Raw genomic sequence first — 23499 nt, 5'->3', positions numbered from 1 at the left:
GGAGATGTGAAAGCATGAAATATGGCCCCTGTCTTCAGGGAGCATCTCTTTTCAAAAAATAAGTTTTTTTCTGGAGTTTTCTGTTTTCACCAATCAGTTTTCTCCAGTATGTCTCCCCAGGCCCTCCCAGAGAGCTATCCCATGTAGCAAATATTCTTTTTTGAAGGTTAAAAATAAACAAACAAAAAAAAATCAACACAACTGGTCATTTCATTGAAAAAGTCTGAAAACATGTATAATGTGTATCTGCGGACCTGCTACCCCCATGATGATGTCCTCTTAAATCTCCTCATGGAGTAGCTAGGTGGTGTAGTGGATGGAGTCAGGCCTGGAGCCCAGAAGACCTGAGTTCAAATTTTGCCTTATACACTAACTGTGTGTGCCGTGTGACATGAGGCAAGTCATTTATTGTCTGCTTGCTTCTGTTTCTTCATCTGTAAAATGGGGATAATAATAGCACCTCTCAGGTAGGGCTGTTGTGAGGATCAAATGAGATAATAATTGTGCAGCATTTAGCACAGAACCTGGCACGTGGTGCGTGCTACATAAAGGTTAGCCGGACAAAGAAATGTGGCAAATCACTCCGATATTTTTGCCCAGAAAACCCCAAATGGGGTCATGAAGAGTTGAATAAGCAGAAGTAACTGAAAAACAAACATTATGTTTCTATTTAGCTGAGAATAAGATATTAACACATGTAAAAGTAGTGAACAATCCAAGATATGTAACTAAGTGCTAAATTGTTAGGTATAGAATACAAATGCAGGAAACCAGAGAAGAAATGGGCCAGTGAGAGCTGGAAACTTAGGAAAACTTCAAAGGGTAGATGGGACTTGAGGTAGACCCTTCAAGTGTGTGCAGAATAGATAAAAGAGAAAGGAGAAAATATTTCAAGGGAGAACAAGAAGAATGAAAATGCTGAGGAAGGAATGAGTATGGTTCCTTCATGGATCTTCGAGAAGATCACGACAGAACAAAGCAGATAAGTTTTATTAGAAATAATGGGAAATAAAATTGATGGGTGGGGAGTGGGACCAGATTATAGAGCCAGAGGAGGTTAGCTTTGATGTGGCTGGAAATATTGATTCATTGATGGATTCTTAACAAAGAAATGACATAAGAATAGTGCTAAAAAAGTATATGAAAGTGGTAGTTATATATGGAAGGAACTAAAAGAGATATGGGAAGAGATATTTGAAAAGGTCATTTGTAACCATTGCACCAGGGGAGATAGGCTTGAGCATCTAATCACGCCACTCCTATGACCTATGACATCCAGCCTCTTGCTGAAGGGCATACTCAGCTACTGGTTTCTGGTTTATCCCTTGTTTCCCTGGATGGGGTAGGAGATGTGGGTTTTTCCAAAAGCCTGGGAAACAAAGCCAGGACCCATTCAATATACTTAAAAAGTAAGGTCAAAGTCCTTGGTTTTTCTCTTTACTGTAGACTGCCTACTTTCCTTCAGACTTCCTGTAAGATGAAAGTATCTCCATTTTCCCAGCAACAGGGGCAGCAGCTACATATACAAGGCAGTGAGTATTGGCCATGTGCTGGCCTAGGTATTTCTAAAACTATCTGAATTTTCTACCTGTCCTTTTTGTTCTCTGTTTCTTTTCTGAGTAGAGGTACAAGACAGTCTGTTCTCACTTAAATCCAATTCGCTTGCATGTCATGGCATCTCCTTCCTGATGTGATTGTCCTCTTTGAAAAGGAAGGACAAACATGAGGTGCAAGAACTTTAATGCTTAATTCACATTTCTAACCTTGGTGGTTACCTTGTACACTTGAGAGAGTGTATGTTATAAAGTCTGGGGTGTTGATGGTAGAGAGGGGACTTTCTGCCAAGACTTATCCAGGAAAGCAAAAGTCCAAGCCATAATCCAGCTGGCCAGAAGACTTGGACCTTGCATTTCTGCTGGGACAATTCAGACTGAGGTCAAAGTGAAATCTGATTAGCAATCCCATGGGGGTCTTTACTATCTAGAAGAGCATAGTTGAGTCATTGAATGAGTAATAGTATTTCTGTGACTATGTATGAACTTCTAAGGACTATTTAACTACCTTATGTTTTGGTTCAGTATCTTTTCTTCTGATGTGTTTTTGTATCAGGGTTTAAGTTATTTTCCATATGTACTTATTAGTAATGTTTGGCCTAAAATATGAAGGAAATGAAAGGTTGCCTGTTGGGGAATTCTCTCAACCCAGAGGAATGGGACCTCCTGGAAGAAGTGTATCAGTGAGGTGTGCTTGTGTGTGTGTGTGTGTGTGTGCTTGCGTGTATGTTGGGGATGGGGCCGTTCATCTGATGACCATGAGTCAAAGATAGGAGAGCAAACTGAAAGCAAACACATTTCTTAGCACATTAAAGAAGATTGTTCACTGATAGCAGCTTCAATTCAAATCGGTTTGGAATATACAACCAATCTGCAGCATTCTGTGGCAAATTTGGATAAATAAAGCATTTCTACTATTCAGGGGGAAAAGGAATGTTTCTGAAGGAATATTTGCCATGTAGCTGACAAGATTTGTTATCAAATGAGAAAAAATTCCCTATTTAAGGGCAGGACACAATAGATTGATAATTTTTAAAGAAGTCCATTTAGGACTGCAGAGGTGCCTTTTATTTGAGGACAAAAGGTTTTTTACAAGAGCAGATGAATCTGCTTTTCCATGTCTTTGCATAATTATTATATTTTATTTCCCCCTCAGTAGCTGTTGGGGGACTTTCCACTATTTGGCCACCTAGTAGTTCAGGGATTTCTACATTAAATGCAATCAACATGAAGCTACTCTGAGCAAGGAACTGTGCTAGACACTGGTGATATAGGAGTCAACAGGATTCATTAAATATTTGTGTCCCATTTTATACCCTCAGTTCTGGCTTGAGCTAACCCTACATATAAAGTCAAAAGGCTGAGGAGAACAAAGGGACATAAAGGGATGTGTGCTTCTTGTCCACCCACTAGAAATGATCATAAATTTTAAGTACATAAAGGAACAGAAGAGACAAGATGGTGAAAGAAAACACTCTCCATATCTGGCCTACTCTGGCCTATGTCTGCTGGTCTATTAGCAATAAATGAACTGGAAGGACTAGCCAGAATCAACCCAGCCACTGCGAAATACAAAATAATCAAAGAGAAGACTTTGAGAGTCCTACTTTTAACAGGTAGGGGCCACTAGGTGGTGAAGAAGATAAGAGTGCCCAGTGACTCATCTTCCTCAGTTCAAATCCAGCCTCAGACTTACTAGCTGTATAATCCTAGGCATGTCACTTAATGCTGTTTGTCTCAGTTTCCTCATCTTTAAAATGAGCTGGAGGAGGAAATGTCAAACCACTCCAGAATCTTTACCAAGAAAACTTCAAATGGTGTTATGACGAGTCAGAAATGACTGAAGAACAATAAAAACCTGTGAAAGAACAGTGAGCAGAAGCAAGTAGCATTGAAGGTTGCCCCTGAGTCCCCTCTTACTGGACAGTGACAAATTCCCCCGATTCTCAGTATCCCAGTGTCTCGGGAGCCACAAGTTGAACAACATTTGGGACTTGTATGATATATTCTACTCTGATTGCTCTCAGGAAGAGATGTCATGTAGGACTAAACACCTGAACTACATCTCTCCTTGAACTCTGGGGTTCAGAGGGTGGCTATAGACTTTTAGAGGTGGCTTTGGCCTTGGAAAAGCTAAAGGTTTAAAAAAAAATCACACTGTGACAAGATAAACTAAACACTAAAAATCGTCTTAGATAGCCTTCTATAGAGAGTCCACTCCATTATGTCAATATTATGTGACTAGGCTTAGTTAAATATAGCAGATTGAGTGAGAAAATGGTAGCTTAAAGCTTTTCAGATTTGGTGAATCTACATTAATTACACTTCTTAAGATAACAAACCTATGAGATTTCCCAATAAAATGTGGTGGGAACTGGGAATTTCATATAGAAAGTCACCCTCTGAGAACCAGAGAGTTCAGCATCTCCTCAGTACTATCCATCCACTGGAAGACTGTAGAACTGGTAGGGTGAATGAGCATTGGACTGCCTAGGGTCTAACATTTTTTGATGAATAGGATTAGGCCAGTGTCTGCTATCACAAACTGCTGGTTAAAGACCCAAAATGAAATAGTACTTGCCTTGAAGGAGATTGTGGGTGTTTGGGAGGGGGGTAAGGGAATAAAATATGCATGCATATAAGAAAAGGTGACTGAGGGGATGAGGGAGATTGTTGCATAGGTTATTACAATACTTTGAAGGAAGCTAGAGATATATAGAGGCCAGAAAGGAGTACATTCTAAGTTTGGGTAACAGTTTACACAAAAATAGAAGCAATATAGCAGGTTGTTGGGACATGGAGTACAGGAAAGGAAGTAATAGATAACGTCTGGAAACCTGTCAATTTTTAACATGAGCCCCATGGATGGGGTCTGCGGATATGCTTCAGGGAGTCCATGAACTTGGGTAGGAAAAAGAATTAGCTTTTTATTCAATATAAAAATGGTTTCCTCTGTAATCCTATGTATTTTATTTGGAGCAATTAAAAATATCCTGAGAATGGGTTCATAGACTTTGCCAGTTCTACAAAAAGTGTTGAGAACCTGTTAGGGAGTAATTTAAAAACTAGGTGTTTGAACTTAGAGAACTTAGAGAGAGAAGAATGGATGCAAGTGATGAAATGGGGATAGAATCAATGAATGGCTAATAAAATGGATATCGGAAGTATGAGGAAACTGGAAAGTCCAAGGATAAATTTGATGTTGTAAACCTGAGTGACTAAAAGAATGAATGGTAGTGCCCTCAACCAAAAAAAAAAAAAAAAGTTGTTGGAAGAGTGGAAGAGTGTGTTAATCAGGGATGCCCCATTTTGGACATGATGAGTTAAAGCTCTTACACCTGGGTTTGGGTTTGATACTGGGATCAAATGAGGCACTAGCAAACTACTGAATATTTAACAAAGGAAGTTTACTTTGCTTCAACGTAAGAAAAATATGTAACCAAGATATAATGGGACCCAACTTCTGTGGATGCTTCCATCCAGAAATGCATGTAGATAGTTGTCATTAGATATGGTGACTCACATTGTCTTAGGCACTCACCAAATCTGAGAGATTCAGACTCTGGGGCTGCTGGGCCTCTTTATGTCCCTAGATGACTAGGAAGCTGCATCAAGGAAACAGACCAATCAGGCCTCAGCTTTTTCTTTCAAGGTAAAGTCTCCCTATGTTGTAGGTAGAAGAAAAGAACTTGTTTTAGGGAAATACTGGTCTTATCATATACTAGCCCTTGGGGACAAGGTCCTAAGAATCACCTAGAATACCTTTCACCATTTAAATATTTATTGGGCTTTTACTGGACCTCACCATCCAAGTTTTAGAAGCCACACCCAAATCTCCTTCCTGGGGATGACTCATCCTTTTCTGCCCATCTCTGTTACTTCTCCCCCTCATTCCCAGAGAGTCTATTTGTATTGACAGCGATATTTGCCAGGTCATAACTGTTCTGATCTGCTCAAAGTTAAGGAACTGAGCAGCCCACTCCTGTAAGATTGTGTGTTTGGGGAGACCTTTAGCTGAGGTCTACAGACTTTCAGGTGGAGTTCTACTCAGAAGGCAAGACTTAATTACACCTGATTCTGGGAGGGAGGGAAGGAGGACCCAGAGTGTAAGCAGCCTTGGGATGGGGAGGGTACATAAACATAATCATTCAAACCCATTTTCTTTAGGAACCCTTTCCCTGGTAGATCACCTCCTGTTTAGCTTTTCATGAAAAGGTACAGTTAATTACCTCATTTTCCTAAAAAGGGACAAAGCATTCCTTCTCCTGAGGTGCTAATAAATTTAGTTGGCTCTTTAAAATAGGTCCTCAGAGAGATCCCCAAGATATGGAAGTACCCATGTCCCGGTGACCTTGCTCTAAGAGACTCCACAATTTTCTGTTTGAATTTCTATTTTATCCACCTCATCCTCTGAGTGTCTAGACACTAGACTTCAGGGTCCCTCCCTAGACTGCTCTTTCCGGGCTGGTAGTTAACCTACCTCCTTTTGGAATTCGCAACAGGATCAACCTGAAGCTTTGGGTGAGAGTTTCTCAGTTTCTGAACTAAATTTACTGTTTTTCACCAGTTCCTAGACTTTTATGTCTGCAGGAACCAGAATCCCTGTCAGAAAATATAGGATGGGTCTTTGGCTGGGGCTCCTCAATCTGTACCCCTATCAGTAGAAATCTCTTCTTTTGCAGGATTACTTAGCTGCCCCTCAGCTTTCATTGTGTGGTCCCTGAAAACTGAGAACTCTATCTGTAGATACTCAATGCTGGCCCAGTTTACTTGAATTCAATAAACTTATACTACAATTTATGCAGAACAGTCATCAATATCCTGGTAATGATCACCCTAGTGCTTTCTTTAGCTTTCTAAGCAGTCTCACAAGCATCCACCAGGCTAATCCCTGTCTGCCTGAGAGGCAACTTGTTCCCCATCCTTCTACAAGGACTCTCTGGACTCAGATCAGGAGGAAAAGGGAGCCATGCAATGTGCCATCATCCATCACACTATCATCCTCCATCTTTGCAGGCTTCCTTCCCCAACTCAACCATGATGTGAGCTATGAAGTCATCTAAAATCTTCCCAATCTGCTGAAATTACACCAAATGTTGGAGGCCAAACTCTAATAATAGTTTAGGTTCAATATCAGGATGAAATAAGATACTACGAAATCAATGGACATTTAACAAAGGAGGTTTGCTTTGCCCTAACACTGAAAGGATATCTAAAAAAGACAGTGATACTTAGTTTTTACTGAATGCAGCTTCCTTTCTCCAGATACGTCATCAGGGTATGGCAGTTTGGGTGGTCTTAGGCATCCACCAAGTCTGAGAGATGTAAACTGCGTAAGGACTCTTTATACCCCTAGATGACCAGAGAGCTACATCAGAGAAAATGAGGCCAATCAGATATCAGCTTTGCCTTCTTTCAGGTAATATTTCCCTATGTCATGGGTAGGAGAAAAGAAGTTGCTTCAGGGAAATTTTGGTCCTGCAAAAGATACCAAGATGGGATACTCAGATGGCAATGACTATCATATAATGATGTGGGACTAGAGTTCATGAAAAATAACTGGGCTGGGGAGACCTAGCTAAGAAAATATCTCTAGCCCTATAATTTCATGCATATATATGTATCTGTATATGTATATGAATACATGTACATGTAGATGTATATGCTTCTCTCTTGGTTGATAATCAATGTCACAATATTTGTAAATAGCATTTGGTGCAGTATGTGGCACATAGTGGGTGCTATATTAATGTTTGTTCTGTTCTCTTCCCTCCCTTTCCTTCTTTCCCCAGTATAGTGTGTAGATACATAAATAGATGGTAAATACTTAGAAACACCATATCTATATCAATGGAATGGCCCTTTGCAGCTTGTAAATGCATTAAACCTTGTGTGGCTCATTTGCAGATTAAAAAATGAGTGAGACTTAGTGGCCCATTTTCATATTATTGGGTTGGGAAAACATATGAAGATGGGCAGAGACCATGGACTAGCCATATAAGATTTAGAGAACACACCCTGAGGAGAAGGCTCTAGGAGAGAAAGCTTGGAACCTGAAGTAGGATCCTACTGTTTGGCAGATGGCAGGCCTTAGACCTGAAATGGAGGGATCAGACCTAAGGATACTTCTTAGTGGTGATGGGGAAAGAATTTTGTTTCTCTAGCTGAGAATTTCAGCTTAGCTGGAAACAGAGTGGCAGCGGATACCATGTACTCTGAAGAGAGGGGGCCCAGTGAGTCCAGCAAAGCATAATGCTTTGACAAGATGTTGTAACCATCAAAATGTATCTCAGACATGTCAGGAGTCCTACAGTTTAAGTATAAGCTACATATCAAAATATATTCCCACCATGCATGCATGATCTTTCTTATTGTGCACACTGAAGGCCCTTGTGTATATATGGTTCCTAAATTTATGGGCACATAATTTTCCATTGTAAATCTTATACTATTCCAGTTAACTTCTTTGCTTTGAATTACATCCTTTAGTTGACTACTGAAAGGGAAGTACATTGGTGGAGCCTCAAGACATTTTAGGAGTACAGCGTATCACAAACTAGCTTGAACTTGGGCTAGCTATGTCTTGGGGAACTTGCCTGAAAGGTGGGAAATAACTCAAAGGGGCCCTATATATATATAGATTTGGTAAAATCTTTGTAGATGTAATAATGGACCCCAAGTGGCCTGAGATCATCAAAAGCATGAATGTAAAGGGTGAAGAGGACCCAGGACAGAGAATTTTAAAAATAATCATGCTGAGTGGATGGGAAAATAATGATCCAGCAAAGATGACAAGGAATGGAAAAGACAAGAAAGAAGAAAATAAGATGAGAAAGCCATACAAATCAAGGAAGAAGAGATTATCCAGATCATCAGGAGTGTCAAAAGTTGCAAGAAGGTGAAGTTGGATGAGGAACCAGCCTTATGTCTTAGAAGTGAAGAAATGAGTGCCCAAGCAGAGATATCCTGAGATGGCAAGAGAAATGAGTAAAATCGAGGACATCTACTAAGAAGGAACAATTATTTTGTGTAAAGAACCCCCCTAATAAAATCATCCACATCTGACTACAGTTGCCGTCACTTCAACATAGTCATAAGGGAAATGGAGAAGTGAAACCAGAATTGCTAGAGTTGTTGACAGTTACTGTATGAAGGATTAAAATGAATTGGACCGTTAGTCTGGAAATACGAAAACAAAGGATTCAAATATATAACAGACATACTGAATTCAGTTTTGTTCACCAAATTCTAGTGCAACTGAACTCCATGGAGCACTCCATGGGTACATGGGCACTCCATGGAGCTTGAGATTTAAATTTAGGACAGATTAAGGAAGTAATACTTTCCCCAATGAGAGGCTGATTTAGGGAATTCGAATTCTGAAGAAGTGATACTCGTGAAAAATAAAAATAGCTTCAAAAATAGCTTAAGCGCATAGATGATGGTTTTCCATAATAAGCCATTATGCAGATAGAATGTTTTTGATGTTGAGGTTTTCTTATTTGCAAAATGAGATTGTGCTAAATTGCTTCTCTCACAATTCTAATATTCTGGGTCACAGAGGACAAGGATAATGCTACATCTTCATTGTACATTTCTTGTGTCATTGTTAGGAACAGAATACAGGCAAGACTGTGCTTCTGACTGGGTTGATTTAATGTTCTTATGTTTATAAGAATATACTGAAGTATGATTTGATTTTGGGGGGTTTGAATACAATAGGGTATCTTTAGGGCAAAAGACTAAGTGGGGGCACAAAACAGAAAAGACTAAACAGGGTGAGGGGGGAATCCAAGAAAAAGTTATCCCAAGGGGTATTTGAGGGCACTAGTGACTGCCCTGAATCTGAAGGGTGGCCTATAAATAAAATAACCATCTGTCCTGGATTTTCTGGGTTGTCATGATTTAAGATATTTTGTCTAATAAACCAAATGGCAAATAAGACAAACAGGAAACAAATAAAAGCCACCAAAATATTTGGGAGAACAAGAGTTTCCAATTTGGGTCCTGGAATATGGTCATTATATTATCATTTGCCAGGGAAGGAACACACTGGTGCCAGAGCGCTATTGGTCAATATTCTTGAAATCTGATGGGCAAAGGAATATAGCGCCGAGTCCTCGAAGTGGAGAAAAAAGACAAGGGCCCTAGAAGGGAGTAGCAAAAAAGGGATTTCCAACGAGGATGAACTATTTTCCCCTGGTGGTACGATGAGTTCGGTGGCCTCTGCTGTGTAGGAAAGAAAAAAGCTTCTTCGGTAGCTTGGGAATACGCCGAAGTTGTTTTAGGGATTCTTCTGCCTTGTGTAATATGGGCAGGTTTGTGTATTTTTCAGATTTTTATTTTTTCTTTTCTTCCACTTACTCTGGTTCAAGTATTTCTATTACTCACAATTTAGGGGCAAAGTGGAGTAAAATGCATGAGAGTGACGAAGGGTAGGAGCCCTGATCAGTCTGACAGCTTTCCACCTACAGGTTCCCATCCTATCCAGCTCCCACCCTGGTGGAGGCAGGGAGGTCTGAGGTGGGGAAAAGCAGGCTTTTCCCCGGCAGGGAGTTACTATTAAAGATACAGTAGCCAGCAGCAGCAGCCGGGCAGTCTGTACGTGTGGCAGGCGGAGTGTCTCTGGCTGGGAGCAGTAGCAGAGAGGGGAGGGTCTGCGGCTTGGCGTAGCTGCAGCAGTCTCAGCGTCAGGCTGTGTAGTCTGTATGTGTGAATGTGTATATGTGTGTGTAAGCGTGTGGGTGCGTGCGTGCGTGTGTGCATGCATGTGTGTAGGGTGTGTGTGTATGTATGTGTGTGTGTGTCAAAGAATGAGTCTCTTCCTGTCTGTCTTTCCGAGCTGGTCCTGCCATCGCCGGGGATGACCGTTGTTATCTTGTGATCCCCAGCCCTAGCAGCCCACCACGGTTGGTGGCGGTTCAGGCGGGGGGAGGGAGAAAGTGAGACTCGGTGTCATCACCATCCTCTGGATCTATTGTCAGGAGAGGAAATTGGAATCAAACAGCGGCTAGAGGCAGCTGGGCGGTCACATCTGGGAATGCAAAATCGACCTCCCCCTCCTCCCGTCTCACCCTGGATCACTTCAGAAAGCACTCCTGCTTCATCCCCTGCCTCGACCAGAGGGTTCATTTTTAACTGAATATTGACGAAAACTGGAGGAGAAAGGGGGGTGGGGTGGGCTGGAAACAGAGACTGCTTCTTTTCCAGGGACTTCTTTCATGGGGATGTGTTCAAGGCAAGAGAGAATTCAGAAGGATATCGACATTGTGATACAGAAGTCCAAGGCAGAGAAGGACTGCCTGTTTGCAGGTGAGTTGGTCTCCTTCTCCTCAGACCCCGCTGCCAGCTCCTTCCACCCGCTTTACCCCCCGTTCTCTGGGCACGACTTGTTTGCCTGGGGGCTGTTTGTCCCCATTTCGGGTGTCATTTCACAACCGTCACTGTAACGAGATCGAGTGTCAGAATGGGGGGAGGGGGAGTTCCGTATTTCTCCCTGCCACCCCCCCCTTACCCCCCCATCCTACCCCACCCCCTGCTTTCCCTTCCTTCTCACCCCAGACCAGATTCAGGATCAGAAACGAGATAGGAAAGGTGCTCCAAGCGAGGAGCCGGAGCAATGCGCTTGCTTTTTAGCCGCCGCCACCAACGGCTCCCCGAGAATCATCCCAGCCCACCGCCAGGCTCTCGCCGTTCCATTAACGGGCGGCCGAGACTCACGGCTGGGAAGGAGTCGGTTTGCGCAATGAATTGATTGGCGACGGCCGGGGAGTGGAGCTGGGGCCAGGCTGCTGCCTTGAGCTCCGAGCCGCTGGCTTTTTTTCCCTCCCCAGTTTCCTGCCTTCTTCCCCCCTTTCCTCGCTGGCCCTGGGAGCGACCACTTCTATGGATGTCCCCCCACCCCTCCTCGCAAAAAGCCGTACCCTCCAATCTGTGTGCCAGGGGCTCCGGTGCCAACTAGTGCCCCTACCTGGCGGTGGCATCCGCCCCCCCCATGCAAAAAAACAAAACCCAACCACATCGGAGCCTTATTTAGAAGCAGAAAGCCTGGCTTGTTGCTGCCTGCTCCCTCCTCTGACAATGGAAATTCCCGCCGTTGCCATAGCATCGGGCACTTGTTGCGAGGGGCTTTTTCTGCTGCACGAGCTCCTGAAACCACACATTCCCCTCATCCCCCAAAAAATGGGATGGAGATCTCAGGTGCTTTGGCAATCTCCTCCTTTCCTCCACGCCTTGCCAACCACTCCCCCCGCCGCAAAAAAAAAAAAAAAAAAAAGAAAAAAGCAGAATTATGCCTTTAAAAAATATCTCCAGACGTAATAAAATATAATAACAATACTTCCCGTTTCAGATTTCAGATACTCAGACTCCACTTTTACTTTCACCTACGTTGGAGGCACCAAAAGGTACTTACGTGTACAGAGTTGCTTCATTTCCTGTTCACACGCGAGTGTTTCCTTTGTTCTAGAGTGTGAGTGTGTGTATGTGTTGTGTGACTTTTTCTTTGGCTTGTTTCTTGGCTATTAAAGTATACCTATATTGAAAGATCTATGCTTCACTAGATTATAAATCACCAGAGCAAACGTAATGTATTTAAAAACATAACTCGCCATGAGTATAATTCACAAATATGTTTTACCTAAGATTTACATTCTTAAAAGTGTATAACTGAGATTAAAAGTACCTCGAAGACATAGATGGGTTGTTAGGTGTTAGCATCAAGGAAAAAACCTACCTATGAAAAGAAAAGCTTCACAAGATAGAAAAAACAAGTTGATCCAAAGTGCTGTTTCTCCTTACACCTGTATATATTTTTATCTTGTATAGTCTGTAAAGATGAACTATACTAAAATAACATTCTTGTTTTTTTCAGACTGCTCTGTTTTGCTTTTCAAATTTGGTGGCAGGTTTAGAGAGTTAAATGTTGCTTGGATGCTGTTAGTTGCCCTTTACACTCATTTTTTGAATGCATACTTTGAATATCAAAGCTATAACATTTTTGAAAGGGCACAGGTCTGATCTTGTATGTAGGAAGCAGGGTTAAAAATGAAAGGTTAACAATAAAAAATTTCCTTTGCTTGTTTTCCCTCTTAATAATTGTTTAATCAGTTTCTCTTATGATACTTTTTTGTATTCATTAGACTTAAAGCTCAAGGTTACTTATAATTGTTTTCAAATTTTGTTACAATGTTGAGATTTGTTGTGAAGACTGTTATTTGCAAAATCATTTGGCCTTCTGGTTTTGACACACTTCAAAATGTCATCACCTAGCTAACAAATTTTGAAAGATGTGAAAATTGTAATAGAATCTATCTTTGACCAAAAGAAAAAACAAACAAACCCCCAAGTCCCCTAAAAGCAAACATTTAATTTGAGCTTTTGCAGTTCAAAAAGCTTTCATTTACTACTACAATTAAAAGCTGTTCTATGAGATTTCTTAAATAGTACCTGGGCTATATGCTTGTTCTGGAGATATTTATTGATTTGACTTAATAAGGGGCAATACAATGGTGAGTGACCCAAACCTACATTAATAAAATACAGTATTTCTTAACTTCCTTTAGCACCTTCATGTTGGTAATTAAGAATGGGAAAGATTTAATAGACCAGAAGAGATTAAAATTAAGTCATGTTCACTGCACCTGATGTCCAAGGGACAAAGCTATATGGCCACTATCATTACCTATTTTTATATTCAATAATAATAATATACTATCTATATAGTGATATGTTAAAAGCTTTTCCACGTAACTGGGTACCTGAAATACAGTTCTAGATGTTTCTATGAGTTGATTATCATGAAAGCATTGAACTATAGTTTTTAGTGTAGCAATGCTTAGAGGCTATATGAGTGTCATTTTATTTCATCATCAATACCAGAGATTTGAAATTAAATAATAAAAGATGCCTGTTTTATTTTGTATTGTTAACATTCTAAACACTATAGTTTTTCACGGAATAGGATTATTTTCCAGTTTTATGTAATATTTGTGAAAGAAATAGTTTATCTCTTATAGCTGATTAAAATCCCTGGGGCCTGGATATCTGTTTAAGACAACCTGTTTTCTTAGTCAAATGGCAAAACTGTTGCATGATGGCTCAGCCTCATGGGGAAAAAAAAACAGGCTGTAATTAATTCTGCCCATGAAAAAGGAGAATTTTGCATCTCTAAGATTATCTGAGATAATCACTTTGAAGGTTTATCTCAATGACAGAGCTAGCACCTTTCAGAGGAAAAAAAACCTTTGTTCATTTTTCAGGGAATGTATAATGATCCAGTTTTAATTTTTGCATTCCAAAATCACTAAAAGCTTCTAAGAATTAAGAATAATACTATTCCATTTTATACAGTGTGCCTTTCAGTGTGCTTCATTATATTTAGAAGGCTTAGAGTCATTTCAGGTAAAAGTCTTTCTTCCTTGCTAAGGTCCCATTAAAGAAAGTGGGTGGCTTATACATAAATACAGAATTCATTCATTTAAATCAGAGTTGAATGATTTCCATATCAAGATGAGTTGTAAGTGAAACAATATGCTATGTCCTGTCATGACACTTTTCCCTGAATTAGTTGCAAGTTGTTCTTAAAAATTAAAGTTTATTCTAATATATTGCTCATAAAACAACAAAAAAAGACTTATTGGTTACAGCACTGTTAAATAATGTCGGCTTTAAATATGAAAAATACTGTGACAGTATAATAACTCCTACTTTTAGACATGATAGGTTTAGAATGATAGTGAAGAAACGTTTCTCAGAATGTGAGGCACTCTGTCATGCTTTGACTGTGCAGGATTTACTGCTCAGATGTTGGCAGAATATCACCAAATGCTTGATTCTTTATGCTTGTTACTTTACAAATTGGCTCTCTTTTGTTTAGGAACAATCTGATATTCTTTAGGAGTCCTGTTCTCTTTATCTCTCCCCTTCTCCCCCACTATTTAAAAAAAAAAATCTATCTCAGTATCCTAAACTCCTTGAGGGTTGTCAGTTCCCGTGTTTTCTCCTGACAGGTAAAGAAAGTATGTAATAATTTCCTGGTACAGCAGTTCCCTAGTTATGTTTAGAGAGGCCTTGAACATTTTGAGGGGCCCCAAATTCAGCTGCTTTCCCTAAATGCTGGCTCAAAGTTCAGGTTGAGAGAATATTTCTGATAAACAGTCGATATGCCAGGTTAGGAATTGGATTCTTTGAGTGGTAATGAAATTGTAAAATGCTCTAGTGTAGAGATAAATAAACTCTATAAGTCAGTCAAGTCAAGCATTTATTAAGTACCTACCATCTTCCCCAGATGGAGGGAAGGGGAGGAGAGGAATATGTTTACATTTTAACCAACCTTCCTAAATGGATCATTTGCTTCTTGTCAGGGTTTTAATAAATGATATTGTTAGTAAATAATCTTTTTATGGAGCATCCCCCAGTGCTGGCAAGATGACACCACCATTTTCCATTCTGCAGTGGAAACAATGGTGGTCACCTTGATTAGGTGTCATGGATTATTATCTAAAAATATCGCCAATTCAGCACTAGCACAGTTTTGTTTGATGTTACATAAAGCATCCATTTAAATTCTTTTTAATTCAGGGTCAGTTTCTGAATGTGGAAGAAAGGAAGATTAGCCTGTTCATAAATTCACTGTGAAAGCAAATGTGTGTCAACAAAAGAACATTGTTGGTGAATAAGCATATGGGAGTTTTGGCTTTTTTTGTTTCTGGGATTAAAAAAAAATTACATGTCATAGGTACAGTTTTTAAATACAACAAATCCAACAATGACCATTTATGCTTAATTTTGTAATGTCTAGGAAAATTTATGAAACATTGGTTTCATTGGCTCAACCAGAAATTCTGGATTCTACTAAAAGGTTGAGATTGAAAGAGTGGACTTCATAGTTTTCTTGATTATGGGTCAGTTAGAAAGCTAGCTGGAGCTAGTGTAGAATATACTGATTAATAATAAACTTGTCAGAATATAGGTGGCATGCTTGAGTGACTATGTACATTGGACATAGCATTCATCTTCAGCCCATCTCACCAGATTGGTTCTCCCTTCATCTGGTCTCTTGTGGTCTTTCAGCCATGGATTCACTCACATTTCAGAACCAATGTGGCTTTGGAGTTTGGCTCTTCTGTTTACTGCCTTTGTCACCTTGGGCAAATCACTTGATCTCCTGGACCCCAGTTCCTCATCTGTTATACAAATATGATTGGACCAGATCACCTCTTAAGAGGCCACTTCTAGCTCTAAAAAAATGAATGATCCTAAGTGTTTCCTATTTACTATTCATGATGGTACTAGAGATACAGAGACAAAAGTGACAGTCCTTTCCCTTAAGCAGCTTATACTCTGTCAGAGAATCCAGCATACACAAAATCAATTTAAAAGTTTTTGGTGTTTTTTTTTTTGAGAGAGGGAAAGCAGCAGTTTGAGGAGTCAGAAATTACAGGTAAGTTTGAGGTGACACTGAACGTATCCTCCTCACTCCCATCTCTTGACTGTTAGCATTGAAAGGGATGTTTAAGACCCACTGATTCTAGACCACTGGGATATTCTAGATCTCGAAGACCCATAGGTATCCCATAGACCCTATTGGGGGGTCTGTGAGGTCACAGCTATTGTCAGAAAGATACTAAGATATCATTTGCCTAATAAAATACTCGCTTTTCTAACTGCATATCTGTGTAAGGTAAGATTTTCTTCATGTTTGCTTCAACCAAAGTAACATCAAAACAGATGAATTGCAGAAGCAGATGTTGGAAATCAGCTGTTCTGTTAAAATAGACATTGAAGATATTTGTAAAAACAATGTGTAAAACAGTACCGCCCTTCTGATTTTTTTGTTTTGGAATATATAACTAATTTTTCATAAAATTTTATGTTCACATGTATTGGGTTGTTATTTTAAACAAATTAAATGTTTTAACATCTATCAGGTTTTATTTTTTAGCATGGTGTGTATCAGTAAATATGAACCACATAAATCAAAGCTCAGTAAATTTTGAAAAGGGCTTCTGAGACCTAAAAGTTTGAGAACCACGCTTCTAGACTCATCCTAGACTCCTTCACTCATTCAATCCTCCCTCACAAGAAGACTGAGAAGAGTATCATATCCATGTCATAGAACAAGACTGTATTATCACACAAACGAGAAAGGTTGAGTGAATTGTTAGAGTGTTAATTAGTGGCAAAAATCAGTGTTTTCTTTTGTTTTTCTTGTCCAATTATACTCAGAGGCCAATTCTGCACTTTGTGCTTACTGATATTTGTTGAATTAAGTAGGTTAGTATTGCAATATACTACTAAACCTTTTTTTTCTAAATTATAAAATTGGCAAGGGGAGCTCTGCCACCCCTTTATAATGTGATGAACTACACTGTCCATGTATATCAACATTTGGTAGTAACAGGTCATATATTACTTTTGCCTTTTTGTATATGAATTTATATATAACCATGTCATTCCACTTCCTTTACAATGAGATTTAGGTAATTTATTCACTTCAGAATGACCAAGTTCACATCATGCTGAATTCCATATTATAGTGATTTTAGTATATTGAAGAGTCTGCTTGGTGGCATAGTGAATAAAGCTCAAGGCCTGGAGTAGAGAAGACCTGAGTTCAGTTCCAGTCTGACATTTAACAAGCTATGTTGACCCATGGCAAGTCACCTAAACCTGTTTGCCTCAGTTTCCTCATCTGTAAAATGAACTTGAGAATGAAATGGTAAACCTCTCAAGAAAACCCCAAATGGGGTCACGAAGAGTCAGACATGACTGAAACAAGCGACAGTATGTCAAAAGAATTAGCATATCATGTTGCTTTCAGATTTTAAATCCAGGTTATGTCAAAAGTCTTTGTTTTATGCCTCAGATGGCTTCAAGGTTAAGATGATTTAAAGTATTTTGTTTAAAACTTTAATAGATTTACCAATTCCTCAGGCTTGGTATTTCTTTTACCAAACAAGATCATAAGCTTTTATGTAAGTTTTTGTCAGCCAGTCACACCTTTCCCCCTACCCTCCAGTTGATACCAGTGACCAGCCTTTTAGTGACAAACTTCTTCCAACTTAGTTTGGTCCTTAGTAGTTTAGACTGTACTCAACCTTTTCTATCATGGTGGGACCTACCACAGAGCATGTGCTACTTGGCGTGGCCTTGAAGAACACTGAGTCATCCTCAGATCATGATGAGGCATCAGGAACATCAGTGGAGATTTATATTTTAAGAACACAAAATGAATAGATACTTCTGGTCTAGTTCAAGTCAGTTTAAAAGAAATAGCTTTTGCAGTTGGTGTTTCCAATACCTGTACAACAGTTTTGCTTATGTATCCAAAGATACTAATCAGTTCACTGCTCCTAGAAAGAAATTATTGTACACTCTAATTATTTGATAAAACTTTTTCAAAACTATGAATTTAACATTAAATGCAAAAGAATTACAGCTAATAAGGTGAAGTCTTCCAATTAAAAGCACAATTAATTATGGTGTACTATTTTTAAGGTCTCTTCTAGTGATCTCCCTATACATTCTATTATGCTCTTTGTCATTTTAGTGAACTTCATTGAAATGTCAATATTTTAGAGCTAATACATACCTATTTTGAATATCACTTCTGCTTGAAGATGTGTCAATTCAAAATAGTGGGTGACTTTGTGGCTAATTTTAAAAAGTACTGATGTGCTTAATTTTACAGAAATTTGCTGTCACAGAGTTAATAAACCAGGAAAATAAAATATGTAGAAGCCAAAGATTTGCTTTACAGTTAACCATTCAGAATGTAGTCAATATATTCCTCATTTATTCATTGCTTCCCCTCTATTTATTCCCTGCTAACCCAGGTAAACCTGCTAATTCCTGAAAGTCAGCTGCTTCCATCAAGTGTTAAGAAGTCAAGGTTCTTTTAAGGCTATCTGTGTAAAGGCCAAGGCTAGAAGCAGAATTACATTGCAGAGTGTTGTACTGTTCAGTTTAATTGTATTGTTTATAGATTTTCCTTTAGAATCCTTTGTTCCTAACTAGGCCAAAGATTCAGGTAGATAGGATTGTGGGGAGAGGGAGAGAAAAGAGATACTGTTATTACAACCAGGTCCTGAATCCATATGACCAAACAGTTTTTGTTTAGTACCAGCATAACAGTCCATGTTATCAAGGGTTAAAAAAAAGCAAGCATAAATTATGCAGGCTAAAATATGTAATTTTTTTTTACATATTAGTCAACTCTGGGCCTTGGTGATACAAGTAATATATAAAGGAACAATCTGTATGCAAGGAACTTATCTGCCAATGGAAGACAAGACAGACATACATAGATAAAATATAAACCAAAAATGAATAACTACAAATATATATGAGGTAGTGAAATACAGCAGAGTTTGAGAGGGAGAGCCTTTGTTATTCTTCTAATATATGTAGGTGTTGTCAAATTTATTTATAATAAATAGACATTCATAGTAACTTTATGATGCTGTAGATCAGTAGATGCTTAATAGTAGAACTATCAATGTTGTGGCCTATGGCATGTTTTGATATTAAAAAGATTAAGAACTACTGCTCATAATGTTGTGCCAAATAGAAAACTTTGGATTCCTTTATTTGGACTTTTTTTCTCAAATATTAATATTAGATGGGTATTCTTTTATTTTAATGGAATGTTGTATTACAAAGCATGATTCATTATTATTGTCATTATAGGCTATCTTGGGGACAATATATTTTCCAGTGTAGCATATCTCAAATTGTGTTGGGATCTATCTCTAGGGAGGCTTTTCCTGCCAGATTATCCCTTTTGTGGTTAGGGTTCTCTCCAGGCCTCATTCAAAAATATATGTATATATATTCTGAACTTAAATAAGATGTGCCTTTCTATATGCAAAGCAGATGAGAGTAAGAGGATTACATATTCAGTTGTGAATCAGTATCAGGTACAATTTGCATCTCTTTCCCACTTGTACAACAAATCGTACGTGTTATTTTTCAAAGCTCTCCTGTTGCTGTTTCCTACTGACCTTCCTTGTATTGCCTTCCACGCATTAAAAAATGCTTCAGTAATCTTCGTTTCTTACCCTCCCATCCTAATTGCCCCCTCCCAGCCATTTTGTTAACCTCACAGGTAGTCTTCTTCTACTTCCAATTTCCTACCCCTTCTATCCCCAAGAAAGAAAAAACAAACTGAAACTTCTATCACGCAACCAAAACAAAAGCCGACATTGGCCATGTCCATAAATACAGATTTCTTTCCTTAACGCCTCGCTGACAGGTAGTCTTGTTTCCTCTTTGGTTCTCTCCAGTAGGCTTTATCATTGTGTTGATGGTTTATCTCTGGTACGTATGTATCCACTTTTCTTGACTCACACATACTCTACCTGTTACAGGCCTATCACTTCACACCTGGAGTGTTGCAGTCACCTGGTTGGTCTTCTCTTCCCATTCCAGTTCATCCCTCATTCAGCTTCCAAAGCAGTCTTCCTAAAGAACACATTTGATCATGTCATCCCCCTACTCAACCAGCTCCAGTGGTTCACTGAAACATCCAGAATAAAATACAAACCCTTTCACAACTTGTCTCCTTCCTGCCTGTCTAATCTTATACTTTGTTCCCCTTACTCCCCCTTCGTGGACGTTGCAGCCACACTGGCATTCTTTCGTATTTGCTGCCTTGTGCACGTGGACTCTTCATGTATGATTTTCTTCTTTTTCCCTGATTCCCCTCCTTCGCACATGTGACATTTGTCTCTCCTCACTGCTGTCTCCTGACTTCCCTGGCTTTCTTCAAGCCTTGGCCCATTTCCACATTCTGCCAAGAGTCCTTTACCAGTGTATTCCATTTGTAAGTATCTTTCCTCTGAGATTACCTTTTTTTTCTGCTGTTTGCATATCGTCTCCTCTATTATTCTTGAGATCTTTGAAAGCAGGGGCTGTGTTTTTGTTTTTACTTATAATACCCTAGCATTTAGCACAATGCCAGGCAAATAAGTGTTTAATAAATACTTCTTGACTGATTTGATTTCCTTAGTTCTTTATTCCTTATAATGTTGTTATATAAATGCCTGCGGTTCTCCTCACTTCACTATGTTTCTATACATACAAATCTTCCCTCTTGATGAGTTGTTTTTCACTCTTTGTGGACTCCGTTTTAGAGTTTTCTTGGAAGAGATGCTGGAGTGGTTTGGCATTTCCTTCTCCAACTCATTTTACAGATCAGAAAATTTAGACAAACAGGGTTAAGTGACTAAAGTCACATAGGTAGTAAGTGTCTGAGGCTAGATTTGAACTCCCTAACTCTAGGCTCTGCACTCCAACTAGCCACAAGTCTTCCAGGTTTGTCTAAAACTGTCTCCTATGTCATTATTTTTTTACTATGAGTTATTCCTTTACTTGGGTGTATCATAATTTATTCAGACCTTCCCAATGATGGCTATCAGCCTCAAATTTTATTATATTTATTTAAATTATATCCCTGGAATGCAAATTCCTTGAAGGCAGGGACTATTTAAAAAAAAACTGGTCTGTCTAGGAAGGTTTCATGACCTTTGTTTAAATGCTTGTTAATGAATAAATGAATGAAAAGGCTTTTATTTACTTGGTGCCTTGTATTTTACTAAATGCTGTATAAAATGGAACAGACCCTGACCTCAAGAAATTTTCATTCTGATGGAGATTTTGGTTTGGAAAATCCCTGAGGTTGTATATTGCTTAGGATGATTAGATTGACACACCTTTACTTGGAGCTTGACCAAGCTGATGATGACTATTGAACTGGAAATGAAGATGGGATAGTACTGGGACAATGGAAGAAATAATCAGTGAATTGAGAGAGAAGCGTTAGGGGACACAAAGTCTCCAAAGAGAGATTTCACCTGTAGACTATTTTTAAAACAAAAAATTGTTCTTGGAAGACTTAGGAAAGTATGGTCTATTTAGATATAATTGGCTAACCAATATTGTGAATCTGCTTTTGAGCATATTTCCCACCATAAAGATTTCATGTCTGTGTAAGATTTGAAGTGATGACCACCTTGAACAGTTCTAATTTACTGGGATCTGTGTACTTGTTTCCTTTTATACCTTAGAACTTTAAAAAAAATTCTTATCTCTTCCAAGAATGCTTATTCAATTGTATTTTTGCCACTAGAATACAGGGAGTGAATGTTTTTCCTAACATGCAAAACATTTAAAGAAATCTAGTATTCATTGCAATTGTTACAAAAAAACCTCAGACATCTGTGAGTTACATGTGATAAGAAAAAAATCCCTCTAATATAAAAATATCAAAATTAAAAATGATCAAGTGTAGTTTAGGAAAGTAGATTAACCCTGATCTCATAAATAAAAACTCTGTGTTAGCTTTATATAACCAGTTGTATAAGTGCAAAGAACCAGTTAACGTTGAACTGCAGGCCATGTTGTACCATCTGCAGTTGGAAGATAGGATATACCCCGAATATTTGGTCAGAATTTTAATGTCATTGATAATTTTCCATTTGCTAGAGGAGAAAAGAGGGAGAGAGGATCTTTTATCCTTGAATCTGAAGAGAGGAGGAGCGAAAAGTACAGGGGAGTAGTTGGCGAAGTACCATATTTAAAGCATAAAGCAGATAGTCTACTTTTGATAGTGTCTCTGGAGGCCAGAGTTTTGGGGGAGTGTTGGGGGTTGGGTGGGGAACCTGAGGCCTGGAGGCCGTGAAATCTGTGAATTGGATTGGTTTTGGCAATCTTTGCAAATGGTGGCATTTCTGTGAGTACCCTGTAGGAAAGCTGGCTCTGGTGGTAAATCCGTTCTCTCTGTTCCCCCTCCCTCCACACATACATATATATACATACATACATACATACACGTGTGTGTATGTGTGCACAGAGTAGAGAAGTAGAACCACAGTGATGAAAAAGAGTGGAGAATGCATCACTAAACCCTTCTAACACAAGAGACAGACCTGCTTTCTTTCTCCTCTCCCCCTCAACCCAAAGCATGATCTGAAGTGAGCTGCTTTTTGCAGGCCCATGAGGCTTTGGTTCTAAAGGGATATATTTCCCTAACTACACCTGCGCAGTGCTATATTCTGGCTCATAAAAATGTGTGTATACACATTGCCACATACATTTTTATGAGTCATATATATACATATATATATATATACATCCATTATGTTTGAAATTTAATTGCAACTACATTCCCTCCCCTCTCCCCCCCATAAGGGATACTCTATATCTATAAGGTTGTTGGGCCAGCATTTCATGGGTTCTGTCAATAAATTTCAATCTCCAACATGTTCTGTGGTCAAATTTGCTTAGGAAACTCAACTAGGGTATTTCTGAACTCTCTACAGAGACTGAAATATAACTGTAAGGTAAACTGTGATCTAATTAATTGCAAATGTCTGAGGTAATATTTTAAAAGAAGAGGTAAAGGTCTGCATGGAGTCTAGAAGAAGGGGGAGAGTTTTTATTTCCAGCACTATGGGGAAGGAGGTATTTTAACAGGCTGACATGATTTAATAGATATAGCTGTGTAGTGGACATGGGCACATAAGGCTATTGTAAATGCCCTCCATTAAGACTATCAGAACCCTTTACTGTACTCTGCAAGGAACCTTCTGGTGTTAATTTTATTTTCTTACATGAAAGAAAGTGCACTGACTAGCCAACATATTTCTCATTCTAAGTTAACAGATTGATCAAGCCTCAGACAGATTTGTATCACTTTGGTTAGCATCAATCAGTCTACTAGAAGCTGATCACCCAAGAATGACCTGGCAAAATGAGTTCATGAACCGGAAAAACTGATGACTAGACCTTGGACTTGTAATGACCTCATCAAAGTACAAACACTCCACAAGGCTCCGTCTGAAATAGACAGCTGGTATTTGCCACACACCACCTAAAGTGTGACACCACTGACATGACAGATGTTTTATGATGAGAAATGACAATGTTGGTATTTCAGGTCATT

At 39.1% G+C, this 23499-nt stretch overlaps 1 protein-coding gene and 1 long non-coding RNA gene across 3 annotated transcripts in view; one reads left to right on the top strand and one right to left on the bottom strand.

Moving 5' to 3' along the window:
• Positions 1–1418: 1418 nt before the first annotated feature.
• Positions 1419–23499, top strand: part of PARP8 (poly(ADP-ribose) polymerase family member 8) — a 226385-nt gene continuing 204304 nt past the window's right edge. The window contains exons 1-3 of one of the 2 annotated variants that reach the window (XM_072605665.1): positions 1419–1532; positions 10764–10865; positions 11905–11959. In XM_072605665.1, the coding sequence (XP_072461766.1) occupies positions 1478–1532; positions 10764–10865; positions 11905–11959 (212 nt within the window). In that variant the 5' untranslated portion in view covers positions 1419–1477. Of the gene's footprint in view, positions 1533–10521; positions 10686–10763; positions 10866–11904; positions 11960–23499 lie in introns of those variants that run through there. The other variant, XM_072605666.1, reaches the window with a different exon arrangement.
• LOC140501761 (uncharacterized) lies at positions 10402–11256 on the bottom strand. Its single transcript, XR_011966345.1, has 3 exons — positions 11110–11256; positions 10628–10996; positions 10402–10527 (listed from the first exon to the last, which is right to left on the bottom strand). It is a non-coding gene; the product is annotated as an uncharacterized lncRNA (long non-coding RNA).

Source organism: Notamacropus eugenii, chromosome 4 (assembly GCF_028372415.1).
Source record: "Notamacropus eugenii isolate mMacEug1 chromosome 4, mMacEug1.pri_v2, whole genome shotgun sequence".
In the NCBI taxonomy this organism is placed as follows: domain Eukaryota; kingdom Metazoa; phylum Chordata; class Mammalia; order Diprotodontia; family Macropodidae; genus Notamacropus; species Notamacropus eugenii.
The sequence above is the reverse complement of the archived record's forward strand: the minus strand, read 5'-3'. Positions and strand labels throughout refer to the sequence as shown.